Below are 27,494 nucleotides of genomic sequence, written 5' to 3'. Positions count from 1 at the left end.
GGTGGGTAAAAGAGTTCTGGAACCAAGCTGATGGGTCAGAATCCTGGCTCATTTGTTGTGTGGTCTTAGGCAATCGCTCAACCTCCCTGTGTTCTCAAGTTCTTCATCTGCAAAATGGGGATGAAAATAATATAAAACGAGTTAAAAAATGGAAAGTGTTTCAAAGAATGCCCGGCCCAGAGAAGACACTCAGTGTATACCTGGTCCTGCAAGGGATGGATTGGTTAGCACCATTTTATTGATCAAGGGACTAAGACACACAGAGGTTCAGTAGCCTGCCTCGGGTCACAGAATGGGGTTTTGAATCCAGTCTGTCTGGTTCTAAGGCTGCCACTGGGTCACAGGCACCTTCCTCTACAATGTCCACAATGTGGTTGGTGCCCCCTCGGGTTGTGCAGTGCACAGCCCGCACCACCCCACACAGCAGCCCTGTTTCCCACTGGGTTGGAATGTGCCGCTTTCCCACAAGGATCAGAATGAGACCTCAGGGAAAATAGAGAAACAGAAGCTGGATGAGGATTTGCCAGCTGTCCTTGGGGTGGAAGTAGGCCACAAAGAAGGAAGAAAGCAAAATTGCATTTCCTGAGCGAGAAGGGTCCTTTCACACCCATGAGCTCTGTGAGTAGGGAGGACCACTCCACTTTGCAGATGAAGATATTGAGGCCCAGAGAGGTCAAAGTCACATGTGAGGAAGAGGTGGAGCTGGACTGAACTCAGAGCTGTGCTCTTAGCCACTCCTGTGAGTTAGGACGACCTTGAGAATGCAGCTGGCCATGTGCACGGAGGCAGTAGCGCCATCTCTGGGAAATCGCCATCAGAAATTACATCTGGTTAATGGGGAGAGGGCTCTGTTTTCAAAGATGTTCCTTCTACCATTATTTAGAAAAAGCTGAAAGCAAAAGCAGACACCTCTGGGCCATCCTGGGGAAGGACTGGGAAAGCCAAGGGCGCCCAGCACACACCAGCATCAGGGGAGGAAGCACAGGCAGAGTTGGCCTGATGCTGTGACAACAGGGGCAGCGCTCTGTCTGGGCGGGGTGACCAGGACTGGAGAGGGAAGGCGAGAACAGAACACAGTGGGCGTCTCAGGACAGGACCAGGTCAAGCCCTGGCAGGTGCCCCCAGCCCAGCCCCACCTGAGCACAGAGTGAGTGTCTTGGGATCGACCGAGGTCAGGAGGGACAGGAGAAAGGAGGGGACCAGGGAAACCTTGGGCCTTTGTGGGATCATGGTGGTATTGGGGCCAACCCAATAAATCCGAGAGATGGGGAGTCAAGCTGGGCCAGACAGGGACACAGTTGGGGACTCAGAACTATCCTTCCCAAGAGCAGGGTCTAAGATGGCTCTGGGTGGTGCACAGGGAAACAGAGTGTACACCAAACTTCAGAGTACCGCCACAGACCTCTGAGCCCCAGAGGTGGGGTCGGGGCGAGTTCTGTCTGCTTGAAGCCTGTTTCATCATCTAGGAAGCAGGCAGTGCTGTCTGAGGAGACAGGGACAGAGATTCTGGGCCTCAGGCCAGGGGAAGTATTGGCTTCTCAGACTGGCTCTGGGGAGGCTGAACCTGGGGTCTCCTGAGTTCCCTGGGCTCAGAACTGCCTCTGTCTGCAGGACATCAATGATAATCTGCCCATCTTCAACCAGTCCAGCTATTCCTTCTCAGTGAGGGAGAGGGACCCAGGTAAGTCCTCCCTCGGCCAGGCTATACGACCCCTTCGAGGGCAGGCCTGAAGCCCCCAAGGGGGGTGAGGACAGAGGATGCTCCCAGTGGCCGGGCCAGGGGTCCCTCCACACTCTGCCCCTCATTCACAGGAGTGCTGGTGGGCGTGGTGGAGGCCTGGGATGCAGACCAGACGGAAGCCAACAACCGCATCAGCTTCAGCCTATCAGGGGGCGGTGCCAACAACTTCTTGCTCCGAGGCTTGGTGCTGGGGTCTGGGCGGGCGGAGGGCCACCTCCAGCTGCCCTCGGGCGTGAGCCTGGACTATGAGACACAGGACTCCTTCAGTCTGACAGTGAGTGCTGAGAACCCAGACCCCCAGGGGCGTGACGCCACAGCAAAAGTCCTCGTGAATGTGGAGGACGTGAATGACGTGCCACCCACCCTGGACTCAGCCTCGCTCCGGGGCATCCGTGTGGCTGAGAATGGCTCGCAGCATGGTATGGTGGCTGAGGTGGTGGCCCAGGACAGGGACACCATGTCCCAGGTGGAGGTACAGCTTGTGAACGTCATCTGTACCAAGGCCGGGGTCGACGTGGGCAGTCTGTGCCACGGCTGGTTCTCTGTGATGGCCAACGGCTCTGTGTTCATCAGTCAGAGTGAAGTCATCGACTATGAGACCTGTGACCTGGTCACGCTGGTTGTGCGGGCCTATGACCTCACAACGGACCCCCGCTTCCAGGCCTACAGTGACAACGGTGAGGCAGCCTGGCCTGCAGGGCTCAGCAGGCTGTAACATAGGGGCTGTGGGAAAGAACTGGCACCTGCAAGGTCTGGGTTCAAATTGTGGCTCCAGCCTTTACCAGCTGTGCCACTGGGAAAGTCATGACACCTCCCCAAGCTTTAGTAGCCCCATCTGTCAAGTGGAGTTGGGTAGTAGGTTGGCTGTGAAGATTAAATGAGAATATATATGTAAAGCATTTCATGCAGTGTTTGGCACATAGTAAGCACTTAACTAATGCTATTATGTTGTGAGGCAGCGTAAAAGAAAGAGCACACTTCAGAGCCCGTTGTGCACTCAGATCCCACCTCTGACACCAAGTAGCAATAACAATCATATTAACAGCTAGCGTATATTGAATCCTTACTACAGCCAAGAGCTATGCCAAGTACCTTGCAAGCATTTCTTCATTTTATTCCCACACAATCCATGTGGTAGGTGATCCCTATCCAATTTTATAGATGAGGAAACAGGCACAGGGTGGGCAGTTCAATAATCTAGATTACACAGCTAGTAAGGGTCAGAATAATGTTGTGGTCAGGTGGGACATGCCTGGGTTGGGCTCAATCCTGGCCCACTGCTCTTGCTGTGTGACTTTGGACAAGTTGCTTGTCCTCTCTGAGGTCTGGGGAGGATGCTCCCTCCTACGAAGGCCAGAGGAGACTGAGTCAGCATCCTGAGTCAGGAGCAGGGGAGGGGACTGAGCATGGATGATGCATGGGAGGGAGGCTGCTGGGAGCAAGACTGAGGACCAGACTTTCTGGGTCAGGTCTTTGCTTAGAGACCAAGGCCAGCCAACATTTCCCCCCTAGGAAGCCTCCCCATCACCATTGAGGATGTGAATGACAATGCACCCTACTTTCTGCCTGAGAATAAGACTTTCGGTAAGCAGCAATCCCCTCCCTCCCCACCCACACTGTACTCTGCCAGGACTACCTTTGGGCAACTCCCACAGATGCTCCTCAGACCCCAGCTGTGCCCTTAGAAAGGGAAGAAGGCCTCCAACCCTGCCTCTCCCTCAGGGTTTCCACAGGAGGGGAGACCTGAGTTTTCACCCCAGCTCTGTCCCAGCTCACATCTGACCCTGGGCCAGGCCCTCCTTCTCTGGGCCTCAGTTTCCCCATCTGCACAATGGGAGGTGGAGGACCTGCTAACTAACGGCTTAGGGGTAGTAGTAATGGGGGTCTCTGGTGGTAGAGAGGTTAAGGGCAGGTTTGGTGGGATGAGCCCTGAACTGGGCTTAAGGTCAGCACTTGGCCAAGTGGGCACTGGCCCTGACCCCACTGACCTCTTCCTGTCCACACCTGTAGTGATCATCCCAGAACTTGTGATACCCAACCAGCAGGTGGCTTCTGTCCAGGTAAGTCCTTGGCTCCAAATTTTGTCATTCACATTAGCTCCAGGAGACACAGGGCCTAGGCCTTTAGGTCCTTCAGCTGCCCCCAAAATGTTTTAACACTAGAAAGAAAATCTATTGGCTCCGACATATGAAAAGAAAACCCCAGAATGGAAACGAACACCTGCTTAATTGATATGATTAAACTCCATTAACTGTTAAATGTAGTATTCATAAAAATTTCATGACCATAAAAATCACTTGCAGTGGTTTTCTCACTGCACCAGAATTCTGGAGCATTACAGAGAAATCATAGTAACTGTAAATTAAACAAGTTCCTCATATTAAATAATTTCCAGAGCAAAATTGTAAAAATACTTTCAATTTTTATGGCATTGGATGTGTTTATTAGAGGGTGGCAGCTATGCCATGCGGGGTCGAGGTGGGTAGTGCGGCCTCCCACACAGCTCTGGGGCCTGGGCCTGGCTGGGCTTCTTCCTGAGCTGGGGAGCTGCCACACCTTTCTGGAACTCACTTTCCCTCCTGGACAAGAAGCTGTCAGTTCTTTGCAGTAACTCCTTAGGGTTAAGAGATGGGTTGTATGTGGGCGCCACTCCCTGCGCTGTGGAAAGGGCACAGGTGTGGAGATGGATGGGCCTGGCCCTCCCCACTTAGAGCTGCGTGTGCCTGTGGGCAGGACGGGGTCTCTCTCAGACCCCCAGTGTTCTCCCATAAAAGGGGGATAGTGATTCTCCCTCTCTAGGTTCTTTCTAGGTTTAAACAGTCAGTTTTCCAGTCTTCAGCCAATTGCATTCCAATGTCATGAGTCTGGCCATGGCTTTGAACAATTTTCTTTAAACTGACTCCTTTTTGAAACATAAACACCAGCTTTGGCCTCATCCTGAACAGTGCCGTCAGTGGACTCACAGCTCTGTGTGTTGGTTATATTCTTCTCTAAAAGGCACTAGAATGAATAAAAATGCTTGTGCCCTCTCCCCACATCATTTCGTGGTTCACTTGGGGAGTTCGTACTCATGTTAGCAAGCACTGAAAGGAGGGATCTAAGGGAAGGTGACTGGCACACAGTAGGTGCCCAGGAAATCTGAGTGTCCCTGAGCTTGTGTGTGTGTGTGGCAGTGGCAGGGGCAGGGGAGAGCAGGGTGGGATTTCCACACGGGAGGGACTTTGGGCAATGACCTGTTGAGCTGGGGGGCCAGAAGCAGGGACTTGTTCAAACACTGTTTGTTTAAAGCATTTGGTCAGTGGCCTGGGGAAGGCTGATAGAGATCATGGGGACCATCCTCCCAGGCCACCCTAGCTTCAGACTCCTGCTGGGGATGGAGGGGTGCCTGGCCTGGCCTGGCCCGCAGATGTTGTTCACCCTTGCTCCTAGGCCAGAGACGATGACTCAGGGAACAATGGGGCCATCCTGTTCTCCATCCTCCAAGTGGATTTCATCGCTAAGGATGGGGCCGTGATCCCTTTCCGGGGCTTCTTCCGTGTCTCCACTTCCTTGGAGGCCAGCGTGTTCATTGGCAACATTGAGTAACTGTGGGCAGCCCCTGGATGGGGTGGGGGGAGCCAAGCAGGGCCTCAAGGCAGTGAGTTCCTTATCCTGGGAGGTGTACAAGGAGGTTCCAAGGAGACTTCAGCTTGGGTTTCAAGACTGAGCTCTGTCCTCCTACCTTCCATAGGCTGGTGACCAACCTTGATTCCACTCTCCAAGGCACTTACCAAGTGACGGTCAAGGCCCAGGACAGGTCTTCTGAGGGTCCTGCCCAGGAAGCCACAATCACCCTAAATGTGAGTGTTGGGTTCTGCCTTCAGTTCCTAGTGCCCTCTGCCAACCCCTGGGTCCCTTGTGCCTCATCTTCCCCGCGCCTTCTTTCTGTAGCTCTTCACTGTGGACCAGAGCTACCGTGTGAGGCTGCAGTTCTCCATGAGCAAGGAGGAGGTTGGCGCCAACACGGAAGAGATTAAGGCGTAGGTCCGGGGAGCTGGGAGGGGCCTGTGGGGAAGAACATGGCCTGGGAGCCTGGTCCCTGACAGAAACCTGGATGGCATATCTCTTAACCCTGTCCCTGACCCACACTTGACCTTGTCCTTGTCTTTTTTTTTTTTTAATTAATTTTTATTGGAGTATGGTTGCTTTACAATGTTGTGTTAGTCTCCACTGCACAACAAAATGAACCAGCCATACACATACAGATATCCCCTCCCTTTTGGACTTCCCTCCCATTTAGGTTACCGCAGTGCATTAGGTAGTGTCCTTGTCTTTGACCCTGTACCTGTACTTGCACTTCCTTTCTGCCTGCCCCCAGAAGCCTATGGTTGGCTGGGCAGAGACAGGCCTAAATAGGGCTGCCATGTACAGTTGCAAAGGCTGTGCATTGCACAAGGGCACTCTGCTTGCTAAACTGTAAACCCAGTCCCAGAGGAAGGGGCATCCTTGTCTAATTTGCACAGAAGTGCTACTTGCTTAGCCAATGGAGCTGTCCAGAGGAGGTGCCCCTCACACAATCCCTACTTCCACTGGCAGAGCCCTGGCTACAGGCCTGGGCTAAGGCCCCTACCCCAGCCCTCCGTGACACCTGCCCCCTTTGCAGGGCTCTTGTCCAGGCGACCAGGACTACTGTCTACATTGTGAACATTCAGGACATAGAATCCACGGCTCGGTGAGTGCCCACAGGACCGGTGGCTGGGGTGAAGAAGAGAGGACCAGCAGCAGGAGGGGCCTGCCTGGTGGTTCTGGGCTGCTGGCTTCACCTCTGCCCCATTCCAGGGCCCGAGGCCGTTCCTACCTCGATGCCTACTTTGTCTTCTCAAATGGGTCGGCCTTGACCGTTGACCAGCTGAGTGTGTGAGTGGGGCTGCCCTTGGGGTGGGCAGGAGGGTGAGCAGGAAGCCTGGGGGATGCCAACGTCCCTCGGGCCTGAGCGGGGCTCTGTGGCCAGGACGATCCGGAATGACGAGGACTCCCTGACCAAGCTGCTGCAGCTGGGGCTGGTGGTGCTGGTGAGTGTCGGCAGGGTGGAGGTAACAGGGGGGTGGGGAGGGGGGTGTTGACCCTACATCCTCCCCCATCACAATCCTTCTTCTCCAGGGCTCCCAGGGGGACCAGGAGTCAGAGTTCCCGGACACGCTCCGTAACATCGTCATAGGATTGGGAGTGGCTTTGCTGCTGGTCATCGTGATCATGACCACGGTCCTCGTGTGTACCCAGAAGAGGTGCTGCTCCCATCACCCCCTGTGTCTCCAACCTCGCCTCTCCCACCACCCAAGATATCTGAGGGGTAGAAAGACCTGGGGTTTAGGTGTCAGGTACATCTGTATTCAATCCCCGGTGACCCGTTATGACCTCTTGGGTACGTTAAACTCCCCTCCCCAAGCCTCAGTTTCCTCATTTGCAGAATGGGCATGACACTAGATCCCTCAAAGCATTCAAGGGAGCCATGCGCATCTCATACTGAGCAAGGTGTCTGGCACATACTATACATTTAATAAATGCTGCTTCTTTTTCCCTTTCCAATACATATGGAGCCAGTCGCCACATCTGGGTTTGATTCTAGGCTTTGCCACTGGTCAGCTGCGTGGTCTTCAGCAAATCATTTCCCTTCTCTGGTTCTTCCTTGTACCCTTGTAAGATGGGGCTAATACTCCCACCTGCCAGGGTTGTTGTGAAGTCACACTCTCAGGGCCTGCACTGGGCACACAGTAGGTGTGCAGGGAAAATAGTGATGCCCCCCCGCCATGTTCCCCACAGCTACCACCGGAAACTTCGGGCTATGAAGGCTTCCAAGGAGGCCCGGAAGACAGCGGCGGGGGTGATGCCCCCAGTCTCTGCCATCCCCGGGACTAACGTGTACAACACTGAGCGGTAAGTGGGGGCCGAAGGATGGGTAAGAGGCCCCATGGGGTGGTTGAGGCCCATGGTCACTTGACTGGGCCTTCTTTCCAGTGCCAATCCCGTGCTGAACCTCCCCACCAAGGACCTGGGCTTCGAGTCCCAATCTTCCTCCAGTGACTTGGACCACATCAGGTGAGCAGTGCTGTTTGGTAGTGGTAGTCATGGTGGTGGTAATGGGATGGTGACAGTGATGGTGGTGATGGTGATGATGGTGATGGCGATGGTGCTGATGGTGATGGTGGTAGTGGTGATGGTGATGGTGGTGGTAATGGTGGTGGTGGTGATGATGGTGGTGATGGCCATGGTGGTAATGGTGGTGGTGATGGTAGTGGTGGTGATGGTGGTAGTCGAGGTAGTGATGATGATGGTGGTGGTGATGGCAGGGGTAGTTGTTGGCCAGAGACAGGGAGGCCTGAGCCTGCCAATTCTCTGAGCTCCATTATCTCCCTTACAGCCTCAACTCCCTGGATGACAACTCTGTGGATCTGGAAAATAGCAGGCAGGAAATCAAGGCAAGATGGGGGATGAGTTGGTGCCTGGGGCTTCTGACTTGGGGCTCTTCTCTGAAGGAGTGGGTTTCAGGACAGAGCTCGAGGGACCTGCTGCTGACATGGGTGTGTCTGCATCTGGCCCTGGGAAGCCCCACGGCTTTGGAATGGGGCCTGATCCTCTACTCATTAACTGTGACCCTGAGTGGGTGAATTCTTCCCTCTGGTTCTCAGTTTTCTCATCTATAAATGGGGATCAGAACACCAAATATGCAGGACTGCTGTGAGGATGAAATAAGAGTGGGTATAAAAATGATCTGGCATAAAATGAGTGGTCAGGAATCTGGTTCCCTCCCTTTATATCCTTTATATAAAAGCTGGTGGGGCGGGGGGAGGAGATCCAGAGATGAACATAATCTAGCCAAGGAGCAAAGGTAGGCTCAAATGAACAACGATACCATCATTTGTTCAGTAGGTTAGTTGGTTCAGTTAGACCAAGCATTTGTGCAGCCTGGGCTGCTGACTGGAATCACGTGGGGAGCTCTTTAGACCTGAGGATGCCAGGTCACAGCTCAGAGATTCTGATCAGATGTCTGGGGTGGGCCTGAGCAGGAAGGTGCTGCTAAAGCTTCTGGGGTTCTAATGTGCAGGCAAGAGTGAGAACCACGAAAGTGGGAGAGTAGATCAGAGGGCTGGGTGGGGGATGGGACGCCAGAACCAGAAGGAACTACCCTCTCCTTCCCACTCTGAAAACCACCACTGGAGGAGAAGCTCTAACACCCACTGAGCTTTAATAGTCTGCGGTTCTGTGTGTGTGTGTGTCTGTGTGAGCGTGTGTCTGTGTGTGTGTGCGCGCGTGCGCGTAGGGGTGGATATCCACCCACCATCCACTTTATCCACCCTACTTTGGGTCCTGCCCTCAGCGGGCCCTGCCCTTCCAGGGGGTCCCTTGCTGTCCCTCATGATTCAGGACTTATTTTCCCTTGAGGACCCCTTACTTGGAAAGATTTGGTCAACCAAAGCCTCTCGTGGGTGTTAAAATATCAGAATGCTGCCCAGGGACCTGGCTGTAACATGGAGGCCTCCAAATGGACCCCCAAGGATGGGGGTCATCGATGGTGGTCCAGGCTGCCAGGCAGTGCAGGAGGCCTCTGGGTGGATGGCTCATCTCTGGTTCAGGATGGTTTGGGGCAAAAACTCCATTGAACATATCTGGGGGGAACTGAGGCAGAAGGGAACAGTCTTGTGGGCTGGAGCTTGTGACCCAGCAGGTAGCCCCTGGTGGAGGCCAAAGCTGACCCCCAGAGGGGAGTGGAGTCAGAGACCCCAGCAGTGGGGCTGGACCTGTGGGCTGGGGAGGTTCAGGGAGCTCTGAGAGTCTGAAGAGGGAGAGGGGGCCAGGCCGCTAAGAGTCTTCAAAGCCAAGAAAGAGCCAGTCCTGCAACGGCAGGGGGTTGTTCGGCTTCTGAGAAGCTGCCCGAGGCTCCACCCCAACTCCTGCAGTGGTAGGTGGGCCTTGGGGTCTCTGGGTGGGGAACGCAGGTGGGGCCTCTTTCCACAGATCCCTTGGTGCCCTGACTCACCTAAGACTTCCGTAAATGTTTGTGTGGAAGGTCTGTGAGATCTGAGGGCTCATCCAATCCAAACTTTTCAAGCAATCAAGGCCAGGGAGGGGTGCTGAACTGCCCAAGGTCAGAAAGCTTGCAAAGCCAGGGCAGCCCAGAACCCAGGTATCCTGTCTCCCGGGCCAGGCTGCACTTCCTGGGCTGTACTGTACCAACTGCTCCCACTGGGGATCTGTGTAGAGGGCTCTGGGAAGCTCAGGCAGAATGTTTAGTCCCTCCTGGGGCCCCTCATATGTTCCACTGTTTACCAGGGACCAGAACAGTCACAGTCTGGAAAAAGCCCTTAGTGTGCCCTGGGGAGGGTGGAGGTGGTGGAGGCTCTGTCCCCGTGGGTGTCTATGTGGTGGAGTAGCTGAGCCTTGGGGCCTGGCTGGTCCACTGGAGGGATTCTTGTGAGGGTGTGAGTGTGTGACACATCACATGGGGAGGGGTAAGAGGAAAGGCAGGAGACGAGAGAGTGTGTGCCATGATGGCCTACAGGTGGGACCCTGGGTGTGACATGTCCCTCTGGGATGGCAGAAGGACCTGCCAAACTCAACCAGGAGCAGCGCTGAGCCATGGACAGGCTTTAGAGCCAGCAAGACCAGCGGTCCAAACCCCGCTCTGTCCCTTCCTGGCCAGAGAGCCCTCCGAGCCTCAATTTCCACATCTGTAAAGTGGGGGACATGATCCCTCCTTCGGGAGTCCTGTGGGTACCTCAGGTGACGGATGGTTGTGCCCAGCACGGTGCCTGCCATGAGGTACAGGTGGCAGGAACTGTGCTGGACTGGCTCCTTGGCACAGGACACAGGGCCTGGCATCATTCAGGACTGGGCAGAACACCCAAATGCCACCATGTCCATGGGTGGGCAAAGGCCAGAGTAGACCCCTTAGGCTCACCCCTTCACCTGAGCCCATCTATACCACCAGTATCCATGGCCCCTTCTGGGACAGAGTCAGGAAACTGAGGCCCCAGCCACAGAGCCATCTGGTCGTGGGCTTGAAGGCCCACCCACTCTCCTAAGGACTGGGGAGATCACCCCATCTTGCCTCTGGCCTCACATCTCCCCTCCCTCTTCCCACAGAAGGAGCCCCTGCACAGTCTGATGGGGCCGGATCCAGAGCCCCTGAACAGAGTGCTGTCAGAAATGAAGGCGGGCACACATGGACAGCAGAAGGAGGAGCTGGCCTTCACCAACCCTGGCCTGAATACCACAGACCTGTGATGGGGGCCCTGCCACAGGACCCTGGCCACAGAGCCCCACATGGGCCCCCACTCTTCTGGGTCACCTCGGAAGAGGCCTTGTTACCCCTAAATTATACCTACCCCTCCCTGAACATAATAAGATATCATGTTGCTCCACCCCCGTCTGCTTGTAGCCAATCACAGCTGATAAGAGTTGGGGGAGTATTTTATTACCAATGTATATATTATGACAGTTTGTAGCCAAAAACCGCGGCTGGAGGGGTGGGGCACGGGTACTGAGTTGTCACAAGGGACTTGTGGGGCTCACAGCACTGGGGGACGGAGGGCTGGAGAGGGTGGTCTTTCAGGGACTACTGTGGTTGTAGAATGAGCTCTCCATCCTGCCCGCAATACCCAAGACCAGCTGTCACCCAGGCTGTCTGTGAGCCTCTGACTGTGATCCCCGGACCTGTCTGAGCCCTCTCCCCTTTCTGTGACTCTTTCAGCTGCGCCCCCAGGGCACTCCTGCAGCTGCCTTTGGCCTGTCTGGGAATTGTGAACCAGTGTCCAGTGGGGGTGGGGATAGGGTTGGGGATTGGGCCAGGTGAGGGGGAGACAGGAACTGGGGACAACTACCAGCATGCAAGAGATGCCCAGGCCATGGGGCCAGCCCGCTGCATGGACATGCACTCGCATACACCCGGGGCCTTGCACATCGGGGGTCTCACATGTCAATCCTTGCACACTTGGGGTTTCTGTACACAGTCTCTCCCGTTCTGGGGACCTGGCCGCCGCTGGAGACCACAGTGCACCAGTCTGGACATCTCAGGAGCCTGCCTCAGCTCTCAGGGCTGGGAGCGTGGGTGCTGAGCAGGTCCCCAGAGGTCGCCCAGTGTGACCGGGAGGGGGTGGAACTGAGGGCTGTGAGGGGACAGTGGGGTGTCAGGGCTGGGTTCGTGGGCTCATGACCACGAGGGAGCCGGGTAGAGGGCGTTCATTTGTGTGTTTAGGAGGGGAGGGGACTGGAAAGACAGGATAAGACCCTAGAGGCTGCCCGCCCCTCGGAGGCCTGTCACGCGTCGAGGGGATCCCTTCTAGGGGTCTGGGGTCAAGAAGGGAGCCTGAGAAGGTTGGAAACCCGGGCGTACAAAAGGGGAGCAGATCACTCGGCCGTGGGTCCGGCCCGTGAGCAGCACCGCGGCCGGCGCACACTCTGCAGCAGCGCGCGGAAGAGGCCGGGCGGGCGCTTCGCTGCGCCCTCTGGGGGCGCGGTGCGCACGGAGCCCACACGGCCCGGGCCTTGGCGCGGGGCGGGCGGCGGCGCGGGCGCCCCTTGGCGGCCGTGCTCCTCGATCTGTCGCTCCAGATGCTTCTGGATGGCCATGCCCAGCACCTCCACCTCCATGGCGGCGCCGTACACCTCCCACGTCATGCCCTTTTCGTCCCAGCTCACGTCGCGCACCGGCTCAGCGGCCTCTGGGGGCGCCACGGCGGCCGCCAGTGCGGAGCCCGGCCGCACCCGCACTTCGGGGAAGGCGGGCGGCGCGGCGGCCTGCGGCGTCATGGGCTCGGTGGCCACGGAGCGCGTCTCGGCGGCGCCCAGTGACACCTGTAGGCCCGCGTCCCGGCGAGAGGGCGGCCTGGGCGCGGGGCTGGGTGCGCGTGGCGCCGCCTGGAAGCTGAAAGCCGAGCCGCCCCCGCCGTCCTGCGGAGACATGGGGCTCACGGCCACCGACACGCAGGCCTGCGAGCCCGCCTGCGTGCCCGCGTCCTCGCGTGGCGGCGTGGCGCTCGCCTCCCACGACGGCGCCTTGGTGAAGTTGTCGCGAGTTCGCGGCCCCGGCGACGGCGCTACGGCCTCCAGGCCCAGGCTTCTCTCGGCCCTAGTGGCCGCCGGGTCCTTCTGGCCAAGGCTGCAGGTCTCGGAGCTGGGCAGTGGCGCTGGCTCCACGCGACCCCCGCTATCCGCGGGGTGAGAAGCGGAGCCGCAGGGTTTGTCATCTGCCTGCCTGGAGGAGGAAGCCTCCGCCTTCTCCAGAGTCAGGTGGGCCCGCTTCCCTGAGGATGGGGGTTCCCCTTTTCTCTGAGGCACAGAGTCAGTCTTCCCCAGGGCTACAGGCTCCAACTTCCCAGAGACGATAGAGGATCCAGGATCCCCCTTCTCCGAGGTCAGCGGCTTCTCCTTCTGCAAAGATTTAGCCTCTGCTTTTCCTGATGAGGCAGTGCCCTCCTGCCCAGGGGGCCTTGTTTCTGCTTTGCCCTCAGACTTGGGTTCTGCTTTCCCTGAGGCCCTGGGATCCACCTTCGTGGAATTCATAGGATTGCCCTTCTCTAGAGGTGGAGGATCCACCTTTCCCTCTGGGACAGCTTCTACTTTTCCCAAGGATGCCTGGACTGTTTTTCCTAGGGTTGTGGGGGCCACCTTTCCTGCAGACTCGGAGTCCATGTCTCCAGAGGGAACAGTTTCTGCCTTTCCCTTGCATACAGGGTCCACTTTACCCAAGGTGGGGGGATCAGCCTTCCCTGAGGCCATGAGACCCACCTTTCCAGGGGCCACAGGACCTGACTTTTCTGAAGATAGTGGATCTGCTTTTCCTCCTGTCACTGCCTCAGCTTTTACAGAGGATGGGGGACCCGCTGGACCTGAGGACACAGGGTCTATCTTTCCTGATGATTCAGGATTCACTTTTCCAGAAGATGATGCTTTTGTATTTCCCACAGAAATGGGATCCCCCTTTCTGGAGGACACGGGGTCCTCCTTTCTTGAGGATGCAGTTTCTGTCTTTCCCACAGACATCAGTTCTGCCTGCCCAGGAGACAAGGCCTTTGGCTTTCCTGAGGACACAGGATCCACTTTTCCCAAAGAAACTGGACCCGTCTTGCCTGAAGACACAGGGTCCATGTTTTTCAAAGATGTGGGATCCATCTTTCCTGAAAACATGGGATCCACCTGTCCAGTAGACATGGTTTTTGTCATTCTCATAGACATGGACTCTTGCTTTCCTGAGGAGGCAGGATCCATCTTTCCCAGGAACTGAGGGTCCTCTTTTGTAGAGGACACGGTTTCTGCATTAACCATAGATTCAGGATCTGTCATCCCTAAGTGAGTAGGATCCACCCTTCCAGATGACCCCAGAGCCACTGTTCCAGGGGATACAGGCTTGATTTTGCCTGAAGACCCTGGAGTCAGCATTCCCAAGGACCCGGGATCTGTCTTTTCTACAGATGCAGAATCCGTGTTTTCCAAGGACATGGGATCCACCTTTTCGGAGAGCTCAGGATCTCTCTTTCCCAAGGATACAAGATCTGTCTTTCCTGCAGAAGCAGGACCCACCTCTTCTGAGGACACTTGAAGGTCTTTTCCTGAATACCTGGGCTCCTCCTTTTTTGGGAATGCAAGATCCACTTTGCCCAAGGATACAGGATACTCCTTCCTTGTGGACATTGTATCCACCTTGCTGGAGCACTCAGGATCTACCTTTCCCAAGGATCCAGGATCCTCCTTTCTTGGGGTCACAGGATCCATCCTTCCAGAAGCCGCAGGATCCCCTTTCCCCAAGATTACAGGCTCTGTCTTTCCTGTAAACATGGGATCTGCCTTCCTCAAGGACCCGGCATCTTCCTTTCCTATGGAAATGGAATCTGCCTGCTTTGAAGACTTGGAATCCATCTTCTGTAATAACATAGGATTTCTGTTTTCTGAGGATGAAGGATCAGTTTTCACTGAGGACACAGGCTCTGGCTTCCCAGAGAAGGTGGTTTCTGGTGTCCCTGAGATCAAGGCTCCATGTGTCCCTAATGTCTCCTTGGTGGCTGCCTCTTGGGGAGGGATGCAGGTCAGGGAGGGGAAGGCCAAACTCCTGCCAGGGCCCTCAGAGCAGGATGCCCTTTCCCCAGCCCCAGTGGGGCTGCTGTGTCTAGAGTCCATGCCTGGGCTTTGGGCAGGGGTGTGCCTTGGGGGTGCAGGGCTGGCCTTTTGCTGGGAGGGGCAGCAGTCCCTCATGGCCGGGCTCCCAGCCCCCAGGCTCCCATCCTGTGGGCAGCAGAGGGCTGTGGGCTGGGGTCCTGGGGGGCTGGAGTCCTTTCGAAGCAGCTGGAGCCAGGCTGGGTCTTCAGCGCTGCCCAACTGCCCTCATGACCATGCTTGGGCCCCAGGTTTCTGTCTGGTTCTGAAACACAGAGAGAGCAGACTCAGACTCAGAGGGGATCCAGTGGGGAGTAGCCTCCATCTGGGCCTCCTCCTTCTCACTCTCTTTCTAGCAGGCGGGCCTTCTCACCATGTTCTCTGCCTTTGTCTGGTCCCCTCCTGTCCATAGGGTCTGGGCTAAAAACATGAACCCAACTATGTCATTCCCCTGCTTCACTGCTCCCAGTGGCCCTCTGGATAAAGGTCAGGCTTCCTAAAATGGCATTCAAGGCCCTTCACAACTTGGCCACAGTCTAACTTTTCTACTTCATCTACCATCACCCCTTCCTTATCAGCCCACCCCATGCAACATGCTACCTAGAAGTTATGCTTTTCTCCTTTAGGCCATGGGTCATAAATTCTGATGCCATAGGAGCCAGGTAGGTAATTTAATTGAGGGAAACAGACTGGGTACAGAACAATAGGGAGTGGTGGGGACTAAGGCAAAGTGGAGAGCACATGCCCTGTCTAAAGGGGGAGCCATACTCCATCAGCCAAGTACTGCCCTGGAGAAATGCATCCTAGTAGTATCAGTCAGAAGTGGGAAATATAGAAGTTTACTGTAAAATATCCCAATTAATTCAAGATTAAAAAAAAAAAAAAAACACAGTATGTGGCCCAAACAAAATATGTCTGCAGATCACCAGTTTATGTCTGTGTAGGCCCTGGGGAGATGGGAATGGTTTACAGTCAAGGAAAGGACATAGTCTGAAATGTGTGTTTTCAAAGATTGCTTAGGGATGGTGTGGAGGCTGGAGGGGAAGGGCTGGCCAATCATTTATTCAATCTCTCATTCATTTAATTCTTCATTCGTTTACCCAGCCCCTTCTCTGCGATAGTCTAGATGAGAGATGGTACAGCGAAGGTTGTGGGAATGAAGAGTTGGCAGGATTGAGAGGTCTGAGGGAAACTAACAGGAACCAGCTGGCTGTAAGAGGTGATGGTGGGGGTGGCCTGCAGGATGCTGGCTACGGTGGCGGGTGCTGGACAACAGATCCGGGAAAAGGGGGAGTTGCATTTTGGACAAGCTGAGTGTGTGGTGCCTGGGGGATATCCAAGGAGAGGGTCTGGCAGGCAGCTGGATCTGCATGCAACTCTCGTTTATTATACACTCAGCGGCCAAAGCAAGCAGAGTTCCCAATTCCCCCCAGACCTCTTCCTCCTGCCATCTTCTCCAAAGCCATATTGCTGGTGCTCAGGCCAATATCCCTTGACTTTTTCTCACACCCGGCATCCCACCATCAGCAAAACATAATGGATCTACCTTCAAAATATATCGAGAATTTGGCCACTACCGTGAGCCAAACCTGCACCATCTCCCACCTGGATTATCCTTGCTTTTTCCTTCACCCCATATAGTTTTTTTCTCAACACAGGAACCAGAGGGATCTTAGTAAAACTCAAGGTAGATCATGTCCCTCCTTTGCCCAGAACCATGCAGTGTCTTGCCATCTCATGCAATGTAAAAGTAAACTCCTTACCATAGCCCACAGGTTCCTGCATTTTCTGGCCCTGTCACCGCTCTTGGCTTTGTCTCCTACTGCTCTCCTGTGATTACCCTGCTTCAGTCACCCTGGCTGCCCCGCTGATCCTTGAACCCACTGCCTTGGGGCCTTTGCACTCGCTGTCTTCTCTGCCTGAAATGCTTTCCTTCCCAACATCTGCATCTCCCTGAAGCTTTCCCTGACCCATCCTGTATAAAATAGCCTCCTTCGCAACACTGGCTGACGCTTTCCATTCCCCTTGCCCTGATCAGTTTTTCTTCATGGTACCTGTCTCCAGCCACCATATTGCATATGTTTGTTTATTGCTCGTGGTTTGTCTCTCCCATTAGAATGTCAGCTCCAGAAGTGTGGGGACTTTGCTGTGTTTACTGATGTGGTCTCAGGGTTGAGAACAATGACTGGCACATAGTAAGCAAGTGGCTCCCAATAAATATTCGTTAAATGAATGACTGAATGACCTGTCTATGATGTTAGTCCAACCATGCCACTCCTTGGCTCAAAACGCTCCTTGCTTTTTCGGGGGAAGTAAATTGGTTGTAATGTTTTTGGAAGGACATTTACCAATTCTTATCAAAGTTTACAATGCATACAGCATTTGGGCCAGCAAGCCCACCTCCAGGGTGGTCTTGAAGACAGACAAATGGTGCATGAGAACATGGCTGGTGATGAGAAGAAAACCAGGAAGTGGGTTTGTAAAATGTGGGACAAGCACAGAGGACTTCCCCTCCCCCACAGCTGTTAGACTGTGTGGAGTGATGAGGTAAGATGCCCAAGATAAATTAAGTGAAAAAAACCCAGAGGATAGCATGGCTAGTGGGATCCCATGCGGGTAGGCAAGGAAAAGGACAAATACACATCTGTAGGTTTATTTATAAACAGAAAATTTCTGGAAGGAAACCCATGAAACTTTTAGCAGTGATTGCCTTTGTGAAGCGAGATCAGGGATCTGGAGGTGGAAGAGACTTTTTCTGAATGCCCTTTTGCAATACTTGAATTTTGGTTGTGTGCACATATTTTTTTAAAAACAGGAAAAAAAAGAAACTTTTAATGACTCCCTGTTACTTTTAGGGTCAAGTTCCAGCTCTTCAATGTGCTTCTAAGCCCCTGTGTATTTACTCACCTGCTGGGCTTTATCTTTCATTATGCACTCCATCCCCCAAAGCATGTGTACACACACACACACACACACACACACACACACACACACACACACACACACACGAAACCTCTTTGGGTTCAACCATGGGTTCACATTCTTTCCAATCTTGGCCTCTACAACACCTTCCCGCTTGGCTCTTATTAAACCTTCAGTCCTCAGCTTAAACGCCTCCTCCTCCAGTGAGCCTTCTTTGCCTACCAGCTTCCTCAGGGTCCCTGTGGCCTCTTGTTCTGCCCCTAACCAAACTCTTGTCATTCTGCTTGTAGCCCTTTACACCTCTGTCCCCACCTAGCCCTCAGGTCCCTGGATGGGGACTCAGCTGGTATTGTTCACGACTGAGTCCCCCAAGCTTTGGGCATATGGGACTTGGGGGGATGAGTGTTATCACCAAAATGGAGGCATGGGGGGAGGGGCAGTTTGCAGAGGATGGTGGGGGGCTGGGTTTTGGGAAGTTGAACTGGGGTGCCTGGGGGACTTATAGGGGAGATATCCAGGAGGCTGCTGGGAGACAGGTTTGAAACACAGGAGAGGTCTGCTGCAATTCTTCGGATCTGGTTTTCATCAGCATAAAAATGGCAGGTGTATGGTGAGCTTGGGCTGGAACTGGAAGGAGTCACCAAGGGCTATAGAAGGTGTGCTCTGAGTCTTCACCACCCTTCCTTTCACCCCTGGTAGCTCAGCCCTCGGGTCCTCTCACACCAGCCCCTCCAACAGGCTCCCTCCCCCTGGGTGAGGCATGGGTAGGAAGTTGGGACAGCTCCCTGATTTACCAGCTTTGTGACCTCAGGTGAGTCCCATCTCCTCAGTGGGGACCCTAACAAACCTACCCCCTGCTCGCACAGGGCTGCAGGGAGAATTAAAGATGAGGGGTGTGCACGTCTCTGCTACTTTAGGGCTGGGCTGTGTACATGCAAGGCCTGTTTTTATCTACTCAGCCTGTCAGAGCCCAGCTGCGCTCCCAGGAGGGGGCAGGGGAGGAAGGGCCAGCAGCACAGGCACAAACTGGCAAAACCTCACCCTTGGACATGGCTGATTAACTCAGAGTGCTTAAAAAAATTTTTTTAAGGAATTTAGTCATCAACATTTAAAAATTAGAAGGTTTCACGTAAAAATCAGATTTCTAGCTTCTCTTGGGAAACTAAAACTTGGCAATCTGAGCATGCTTCCTGCATGGCAGCAGTCAGCTGGAGCCAAGCAGTGGCTACTTCCTTAGATGGGGGTACACTCTCCAATTAGCCACCATCTCTACCCCTCCCAGTGGTGTCCTGGACACTGAGGTTGACTGCCCGCTGCCACTGATCACTGATTTGCACCATCATTTTTCTTATAGCAGCCCTTCATGCATGCTACCCACCTGGCCTGTAGCCACCTGAGTTTTGACCCTTGACCTAGATGCCAAGAAAGGTGGGAGGTGACCTCAAGCCCTTACTATGCTTATTATGTGCAGATCCCATACACCTTCCAGGCAGATGTTGTGTTCTTACTTTCCAGAGAAGGAAACTGAGGTTCCAAGAGGCAGGCATGGTCCAGCTGGTAACATACCCCTTCCAAAAGTCCTCCGGGAAGAGGCCGGCTTCTTAGTTCTCAGCTCACAATTCTCTGATATGGGATAAGGTCCAGGATTGGGACAGAGAGCCTGGCCAGGGAGTTAGAAAGATGTGGGGTCAAGCTCCAGCTTAGTCATTGACTTGCTACATGACTTTGGGTGAGTTTTTCCACACCCTGAACCTCCGTTTCCCAATCTGTGAAATGGGGGAGAGGAAGTAGTTATATTTAGTAGAGCTGGCTGAGCCCTGGGTTTAAGATCTGCCAAGATACCATTCCCAGAGGCTCTGCTGCTCACAGTTCTGCTAGACTATTCCGGGCTCTCAAAGAAGCCTTGGTATCCTCCAGCCTCTTCTCCAAAAGGCAACTCAGGCCTGGGGCCCTACCTCCTCGCCTCCCATCTCCCACTGGAACCCAGCTCCATCACTCTCCCACTGTGTGCTCAGCCCTGGATGCAGCATTCTCAGGCTCATTTTAGCACCTGGACTCCACAACAATCTCATGAAGGGGGCATTATCATCCCATTTCACAGATGAGGACACTGAGGTCAGAGGGAGAAAAGACTTGACCAAGGGCACACAGCTGGGATGGGGGGCTCTGATTCAAAGCCTGTTTTGTCTGAATCCAAAGCCTGGTTCTTCCCACTCATATCAGCTGAGATCCTGGACACTGATGCTTGGCTCTTAAAACCCCTTTCTGCTCTTCAGGGTCACGCCAAGGGTCCTCCCAATCCCCTGGACCTAACAGGCAACAGTGTGAGGGATCGTCTAGGAGAGGAAGCAAGAGTGTCCTCCGTGCGGGAACCCACCTTTGGAAACACCCTATGAGCAGATGAGCCTGCACACTTCTGCCGCCCGATTGAGGTAAAAGGTTGAAATGACCCCCAGTTGTATGGGCTGGCTCACCCAGCATGCAGGAGAGCACGTAGGTGGCTTGTGGACATCTGCACCAGCTTAGGCCAGCCTGGGGAGCCAGGGCCTGGCTCCTACCTTCTGCTCAAGAACTTGGTGTGCACATGTGCAACCTGTATGTGCAGAATGCCCTGTGTGTTTGTGTCTCATGGTGGCCACTTGGACCCTGTGGGTATGCACATGTGTGGCCACATGGCCTAAGAGCCTCACTCATGGGAGAGATGGCCTGGGTATGTGCCCAAGTGATTGTGCCCTGCTCCCAGGCAGAGAAGCCCCTGTGAATGCTCACTCAGGCCCAGAGACCTGACCAGCCAGTTATTTTCCCTTTAGGATTTCTTCCCTAATTGGAGCCAGGGTGCCAGGCACCTGCAAACACCTCCTCCCATGGCGATAAGATTGACAAAGGCTTCTGGTACTTCAGCAGGTGTGAGAGAGAGAGTGTGTGTGTGTGTGTGACAATCCTGGTGTGCTGTACTTCACCCTCTCATCCCCTTGTCTCCTACAACCCTCAGAGCAGCAAAGCTTCCTCCCTGGGGCTGGAGGGGAGATGGAGTCTAGCAAAGGGTGATATCCAGTCTTCCTTCCAGAAATGGCCTCCAGACCATCCGTCCATCTATCCACAGGAGAGCAAGACTGGACATGCAGGAGTGGGTGTGTGTGTGTGGAGAGCAAGCTAAAAGTGTGTGACGGAGTGTGTGACACACCTGCTCCGGGGTCCGGGGGTACATGAGGGATACCATGACGTGCAGCTGTGAATAGGCGCAAGCAGGCCAGAGCAGGATGGCTGCGAATGCTTTGTGATCGGGGAGTATTGCTGAATTGAGTGTGCTGTGATAGGCAATGGCTGGTGTGAGTGTGTAGCTATGCCTGGGTGTGTACCAAAGGTGTACGGGGTGCGTGCACAGGTGACCATGTGTATGAGTCTGATGGAATGATCAAGGGACACAGTGTGTGTAGACCTGTGGCCTCGAGCGGTGAGTGTGTGACAGTGTGTGTGATGGAGCCCCAGAGCGTATTCCACACTGAGCGTGCGACAGCGAATGTGCTCCATGATGCCAATAGAGCCACTCGAGCGCCGAGCTCGCTCCAGGGGGAAAATGAATCAACGCGGGCGGACCCCTCCCCGCGGTGGCGGGAAGCGCCCCCTCCCGCATCACGGCGCCAAACAAAGCGGCAGTCAGCGGCGAGGCCAGGAGCGGGGCCGGGGTCTTACACACAGGGCAGGCTGGCCCGCAGGGCCCCTCGGGTGCTCGGCCAGGACTGCGGACCCACCCCCGCCCCGCCCCTGAGAGGAACCTGGAAATGGACACCCGCCGCCCCGGCCGCGCGCGTACATTCACCCGGGCGCACGCCAGACACGCTGCTCACGGTGCCCAAACCCCGCCACCCAGGAGGTTCGAGGACCCTGGACAGCGGCTGTGGGGCAGCCGCGAGCCGAAGAAGGCGGTCGACACCGCCCGCCTGGAGCGGGCAGCAGGTGCAGGCGCGGCGCTTACCCGGCTGTGCCGCCGTTCCGTCTCCTCGGCGCGCTGCGCTCCGGCTCCCGTCACCGCCACCGCTACCACCACCGCCGCCGCCCGAGCTGCCTCGGCTGCCTCCGGCAGGGCTGGCGGGCGGACCGCGGACTCCGCTACGCCGTCCCCCGCGCCGGCTCCGCGCTCCAGCCCCGCGCCCCGCCCCGGGCATGCGCACTGGCCGACTCGCGGCCTCAGAACCCGGGAGGGGGCGGTGCCCGCAGGGAAGCAGGGGCCCAAAGGAGGGAGGGGCGCCCCTCGCCCACCGCCCCTCACCACGGCCGCTGGGCTCCTGGGTTCCCCGCCCTCCTCGACCTGGTTCCCATTTCACAGACAGGAGACTAAGGGGCGGAGAGGCTGCCTATTTGCTGCGCGCCTGTTGAGGGAGGGGCGCGCTGTCAGATCTCACTCAATCCAGCCCGGTGAACGCTCTCTGCTTGTTTCACCGAGGAGGAAATTGGGGCCCAGAGAGGGGAAGCCGCTTGTCCGCGGATACTCGGTCCCTGGAGCGGGATCCAGGTCTGCGCGATCTCCGAGCTCCCCCTGCGCGGAATTTCCCGCCTCCGCCTTGGCCGCACTTCCGGCCTTCTCCCCCTCACCTCGCCCCGCCCCCGCCCCCTTTGTCTCGCCTCCACCCACGCTCCCGGGAGTGGAGGGACCTGCGTGGTGGGGGGAGCGCCTTCGATTTCCCCGCTACCGGCCTCCCTAGCCGGGTGCCCTCCCACCTTCTAGTCTGTGCAAGCCGGGTTCTCCTCCTCCTGGGTACCCTCAAGCAAGTCATCTCACCTCTCCGAGTCTCAATTTCCCGATCTGTAAGGTGGGACTAACATTAATCACCTCACAGTAAGTGGTCTTGGAAGGACGAAGGAGCCTGAAGTAGGTGTTCAGGGCCTTCCAGCTGAATCTGAATTGCCAAGGACATGAGGACTTGCTGCCCACCCTGCCTCGACCTTTCTAAGCAGAGAAATTGTCCCCTCCCCTTTGACTTCCCAGAGGAGAAAAAATAAGTCTGTAATTGCCAAGAGGTGATAAAGCCCTCTCGCTTGTACTGTGAAACCACCTACTAAAAATGGTAACAACTAACGTTAATATAATGCTTATTTAGGTGCAGTGTTTTTATGGTAAAGCCCGCAAGTTAACCTAACAACTAACGTTACCTTAATTTTGTTTCCGGTTTCATCTAATTTCAATTTCCAATCACTTATAAGCAAGTTAATATTAATGTATTATATCCTTGTTTTTCAGATAAGAAAACTGAGATACTGATGATAAATCACTTGTCTGCGTTAGTAGCGAAGCTAACTCCTGAAACTTCAAGCTTCACCTTTACTTTCTATTCCTCTCACTTACCTGGTGAACCATAAGTCACCGTGATTGTTAAAATAAAAAAAAAATTTTTTTTTTTTTAAATCTAGATGGCAAATGAAGGAAAAAAAAAAAAAAATCTATCGTATGACGTCTTTAGCCAGCATTGCAGGGAAGCAAAAAACGGGAGCACAGAACCAATTTTCAGCACCACGGACAACACTCATGCAAGGGCGCTTCCCCACGTCTCTGGCCCTGAAAATTGCTCATTCATTGCCCACAATGGCACTTCGCTTCACAGTTTACAAACCCTATTCTACGCTCATCGTTTCATTTTACTTTCCCTACAGTCCTTCAGGGTAAACATCATTGGCTCCATGACACAGATGAAGACATCGAGGCTTGGGCAGGTTCACAAGACATGAAAAGTAGCAAGAACGTGGCTGTGATCTAAAAAGCCCCCCACACCCCCACCCCTGGGCAGGGCGAGTGTGGATGGGAGCGGGATCAGGGCAGGAGTGAGGAGGCCGTAGCAGCTGCCCAGGTGAGAGGTAATGATGCCTGAACCATTGGGATGGAGGGGAGGGGCCAGATCTGATAACTATTTAGGGGTAAAGTCAACACGTCTCCGTCATGGGGTGGATGTGAGTGTGAGCGGAGAGAGGATTCTGCTGCCCCTCTGAGGTTCTGCCTTGGGGAGCCAAATGGTTGGAGGACAGATACCTGATGAACCCTGGGGAAAGAAGGGACTTGTGAAACAGCCACACTGAGACATCCGAGTCCAAAACTGAGCTCTGAAGTGGCCAGGCCTGGCAACAGACCAGGGAGCTGGTGATGGAGGTCAGGAGAGGTGTGTTGGTACATGAGGGGAGAGTACAGGCCAAAATAGGGTGAGACAAGGGCCCATCCTGAGGAACATCAACATTAAGGGAAAAGGAGGCTGCAAAGAAGAATGAGAAAAAGTGGTCTGAGAAACCAGAAGAAACCCAGGAGAGTGTGATGTCTCAGAAGCCAAGGGGAGAGAACATTCCAGAAGGTCAGGGTAAACTGCATCAGGAAGACAAGATACAGCCTGAGAGTTGTCCTCTGGACTTGAAAAAAAGATGATGGAAATTTGATGAAAGCATGGTTAGTGGAGTGGTGGGGGTGGAAGCCAGACTGGGGTGGGGATGGAGCAGGGACTGATGAGTTAATGGGAGCAAGGAGGTGGAGAGGGCAAGTAGATGACTCTCAGGTTTGGGCTTGGAGGGAGAAAGGGGATCTGATAATCTCTACAGGGGCATTGGAGGCATTGAAGTCCTGATGGGAGGGGGCCAGTAGAGAGGGAAAGGAAGATGCCAAGAAAGGAGATCATAATGGCTGGGCCCAGATGCTCAGTGTGGAAGGATAGGATGGGATCCAGCACCCTGGGGCAGCTCACAGACCCTGAAATGAAGATTCAGGGAATATGGTTTATTTGGGAGGTGCAGGGACACCAGCAGGGGAGTGGGAAGGTGACCCAGGAAGGGAAGGCATCCAATAAGAGGTGGTTATCAAGCCAGCTACCACAGTGGTTGAGTGAGGCTTAATCCTGCAGGAAGTCTTGGGAAATGGGGTAAATGCACATCTCAGAATTCCCCTGGCTGAGGGCAAGGGAGCTGGTGTATTTATATCCCAGCATCTGGCAGACATTGGTGAAGAGCCAGCCCATGGGGCTGTGTGTTAATTCCCAAGCACTTCTAGCCCACAGTGCATGTGGACAAAGTGGGTTCCAGAGCCCGTGGACAGCTCTTTGATAATGATGCGGGTACTGGCTGTTGGGAGTCCTACTGGTGGGCACAGAAATAGTATGGTCATCTGAGGGGATGTAGTCAGAGCTCTGGCCATGTCTACTACATGGGCACAGTCAGGGCCTTTTTCCATCGATGCCCTTTGCCATGCTCCAACCACTCTTGTTCCACGGTGACTTGTTGATAAAAAACCCATTTAAAAATGAAAATTTCCAGACAACAAAACAAAACACTGCCAAGGCGGAGTGGGAGCTCAAAAAGGGCATGGAGGTAGGCAGTGTGGGTTCACATTCTGACTTTGCCAGTTGCTAGCTGTGTGGCCTTGACTGAGGTCTCTCTAGGCCTCAACTTCATCATTTGTAATTCTTAGCTCTCAGAGCTCTGAGGAGGATGTAGGGAGAAAAAAAACCCCAAGCACCAAGCATAGTGTAACACTTGTGGTGGATGCCAGGGTTTGGCAAGCCCAGCACTGTGTACCCTTGTCTGACCACAGCACCTCCATTTTCCTTGGGGAACCCCCTCCTCACTCCAGTCCATGTGGTGGAGTGGGATGGACCCACTGCCATTTTTAGGGAGGGGCAGTGACCCAGGCGTGGCCAATCACTGTGCAGTGATTAGTTCCGGGGGTAGAGGTAGAGCAAAGGACCACAGCCAGGGCAACTGGCTCTCCCACTTCCTTGGAGCTTTAGGGGTTGCTAAATTGGTGGTGTGTCTGCCTGGAGCTGCTGAGGGTCATCTTTGTCCCCATGTGGAGCGAGTCTGCCTGGGCCCAGACTGTGGCTCATAGGGTTCAGGCTCATCCTGTGACAACCAACATGATTACCCGCTCCGGTGTGAGTGTGTGTGCGTGCGTATCTCTGGTTGGTCTGCCTCCGTGAAGCCATATACACTCATACACACCAGAAGATAAACAAGTGCCTGCAGCTCCTTGGCTGGCGCCCAGGCTGGGGGTGGAATAAACAATCCCAGTGACTTTCTGAAAAGCAAGCATGTGTGGCAACAGGCACCATGGAGACAAGCAGACTGTACCACAGCAGAGACAGCAGCCACCCCCCAGTGCCACCCCGGCCCACCGCCACACACATGCACATACACACGCACATCTCATGTTCATATCTACTCCATCACACACGGTCCCGCTTTCAAACCCAGGCACATCACCCTTGGGATCTGGCCCCCATTCCAGCTTTGCTTGAGACTAAAGGCCTTGAGAAGGTCTGAGATTTCCAGTACAGTGGCATTCACAGTTCCTCACCCCTTGCGTGGACACTGGTCCTGGTCTAGGCCAAATTTCAGCAAACCATAGCCTCTAGGAAAGGGGTGTGTGTGTGTGTGTGTGTATGTGTGTGTGTGTGTGTGAGGGAGAGAGAGAAACAGAGACAGAGAGGAGAGAGAGAGAGAAGGGGAGAGAGAGAGGGAGGGAGCGAAGGAGAAAGAGGTGGGAGGGTGGGCAGGATCACATGGTGGGCAATGCCATATAAACCCAACTTTCTGGAAAGTTCTTCTCTTTGCTTCAGAGGTGCAAACACAACACACATTCATCTGCTCCTTCAAGAAACATTCACCCAGACCCCCCACCCCCTGAGGCTTGTATGGACACAGCCCTGGATACAAACACTCAGATATGTATCCATCCTCATGCATGCAGGGTATAACCCAGTATCCCCTAGATGGTGTTGGTGGTGGTGGTGGTGTACCATTTACTGACTGCCCAAGTGTTTTACAGTCATCTCTTTATATTTAACCCTTAAGAAAAACCATCTGAGATTGATATTATTATTATTCCCATTTCACAGATAAGGCAACAAAAGTTCATAGAGGTTAAGTAACTTGCCAGAGTCACACAGAAAGTGACAAAGCTGGCAGCCAAACTCCTGCCCACACTATTAGCCCCTCTTCATTTAGTCAGATATACATGCAACACCCATGCGTGCACAGGTGTGCGTGTGTACACACACAAACCCTGCCTCCTCCGTCAGTGCAGGTAACTGATGTCCATGGGGTCATTTTCCTCACCCTGACCTCCTCATATGCACCACTCCCAGACCCGCACAGCACTGCCCTGATATTCATGAGAGCCCCTCGTCCAGGCACCTATGAGCACAGCCTGCTGCCCACAAAGGTCCCATCCCCCCAGCAGCTGTAGGCCCCGGCCCAGCTGGGGGCCACCCTGGGATTTGGATGGGTGACTCAGGCTGAATCATGGCCCAGCTGCTCCTTGGCAGCCCTCTCCCCTACTCTGCCCAGAAAGCCTATTTTGAAGGCAGAGATGGGCCTTGCGTGGTGGACAGGGAGCGGGGCAGTAGGGGGTGGGGACAGGGAGCATGGGCACTTGAGCAGGAGGAATCAGGCACAGGAGGGTCTCTGTGCCCTCCTCTACTCCTCAGTGGCCTGCAGGTGCTCTCAGGCAGCACCCAACCACGCGCCTCACTCTGCCAGGGAAGTGGATCCTTCTGCCTGGACATGGGCAAGGGGCTCCCTCTCTGATCTCAGGGCCCACTTTGGCTCCCCTGCCCCACCTTTTGGCCTTAATAACAACAATAATGACAATATTTACTATTCTAATTGATCACTCACATGTTACAGTATTCTACAGTTTCAAAGCACTTTCTCATCAGTATTGCATTTGATTCTCTTA

At 54.5% G+C, this 27,494-nt stretch overlaps 2 protein-coding genes across 5 annotated transcripts in view; one reads left to right on the top strand and one right to left on the bottom strand.

Moving 5' to 3' along the window:
• CDHR2 (cadherin related family member 2) overlaps positions 1 to 11,139 on the top strand; it is a 39,105-nt gene extending 27,966 nt beyond the window's left edge. The window contains exons 18-32 of the mRNA XM_082456326.1: positions 1,612 to 1,681; positions 1,813 to 2,418; positions 3,254 to 3,325; positions 3,752 to 3,801; positions 5,171 to 5,322; positions 5,472 to 5,580; positions 5,672 to 5,760; positions 6,384 to 6,452; positions 6,560 to 6,637; positions 6,732 to 6,792; positions 6,881 to 7,005; positions 7,541 to 7,654; positions 7,736 to 7,816; positions 8,139 to 8,196; positions 10,862 to 11,139. Of these exons, the coding sequence (XP_082312452.1) occupies positions 1,612 to 1,681; positions 1,813 to 2,418; positions 3,254 to 3,325; positions 3,752 to 3,801; positions 5,171 to 5,322; positions 5,472 to 5,580; positions 5,672 to 5,760; positions 6,384 to 6,452; positions 6,560 to 6,637; positions 6,732 to 6,792; positions 6,881 to 7,005; positions 7,541 to 7,654; positions 7,736 to 7,816; positions 8,139 to 8,196; positions 10,862 to 11,002 (1,875 nt within the window). The 3' untranslated portion in view covers positions 11,003 to 11,139. The remainder of the gene's footprint in view (positions 1 to 1,611; positions 1,682 to 1,812; positions 2,419 to 3,253; positions 3,326 to 3,751; positions 3,802 to 5,170; positions 5,323 to 5,471; positions 5,581 to 5,671; positions 5,761 to 6,383; positions 6,453 to 6,559; positions 6,638 to 6,731; positions 6,793 to 6,880; positions 7,006 to 7,540; positions 7,655 to 7,735; positions 7,817 to 8,138; positions 8,197 to 10,861) is intronic.
• A 31-nt stretch (positions 11,140 to 11,170) lies between these two features.
• On the bottom strand, positions 11,171 to 26,201 carry GPRIN1 (G protein regulated inducer of neurite outgrowth 1). 4 transcript variants are annotated; one of them, XM_082456328.1, is made up of 3 exons: positions 21,765 to 22,558; positions 19,297 to 19,448; positions 11,171 to 15,131 (listed from the first exon to the last, which is right to left on the bottom strand). In XM_082456328.1, exon 3 carries the CDS (start codon positions 14,963 to 14,965, stop codon positions 12,125 to 12,127), a length of 2,841 nt encoding a protein of 946 aa, XP_082312454.1. In that variant the 5' UTR covers positions 14,966 to 15,131; positions 19,297 to 19,448; positions 21,765 to 22,558; the 3' UTR covers positions 11,171 to 12,124. The 4 variants fall into 4 exon arrangements, with proteins under 4 accessions (XP_082312454.1, XP_082312455.1, XP_082312456.1 ...); XM_082456329.1 differs by having other exon boundaries at positions 19,355 to 19,448; XM_082456330.1 differs by lacking the exons at positions 19,297 to 19,448; positions 21,765 to 22,558 and adding an exon at positions 22,569 to 26,201.
• Between the last annotated feature and the right edge of the window lie 1,293 nt (positions 26,202 to 27,494).

This window comes from Balaenoptera physalus, assembly GCF_965194825.1.
Source record: "Balaenoptera physalus genome assembly, chromosome: 3".
NCBI lineage: Eukaryota > Metazoa > Chordata > Mammalia > Artiodactyla > Balaenopteridae > Balaenoptera > Balaenoptera physalus.
Note: the sequence above shows the minus strand (reverse complement) of the source record. Positions and strands in the feature narration are given on the sequence as shown.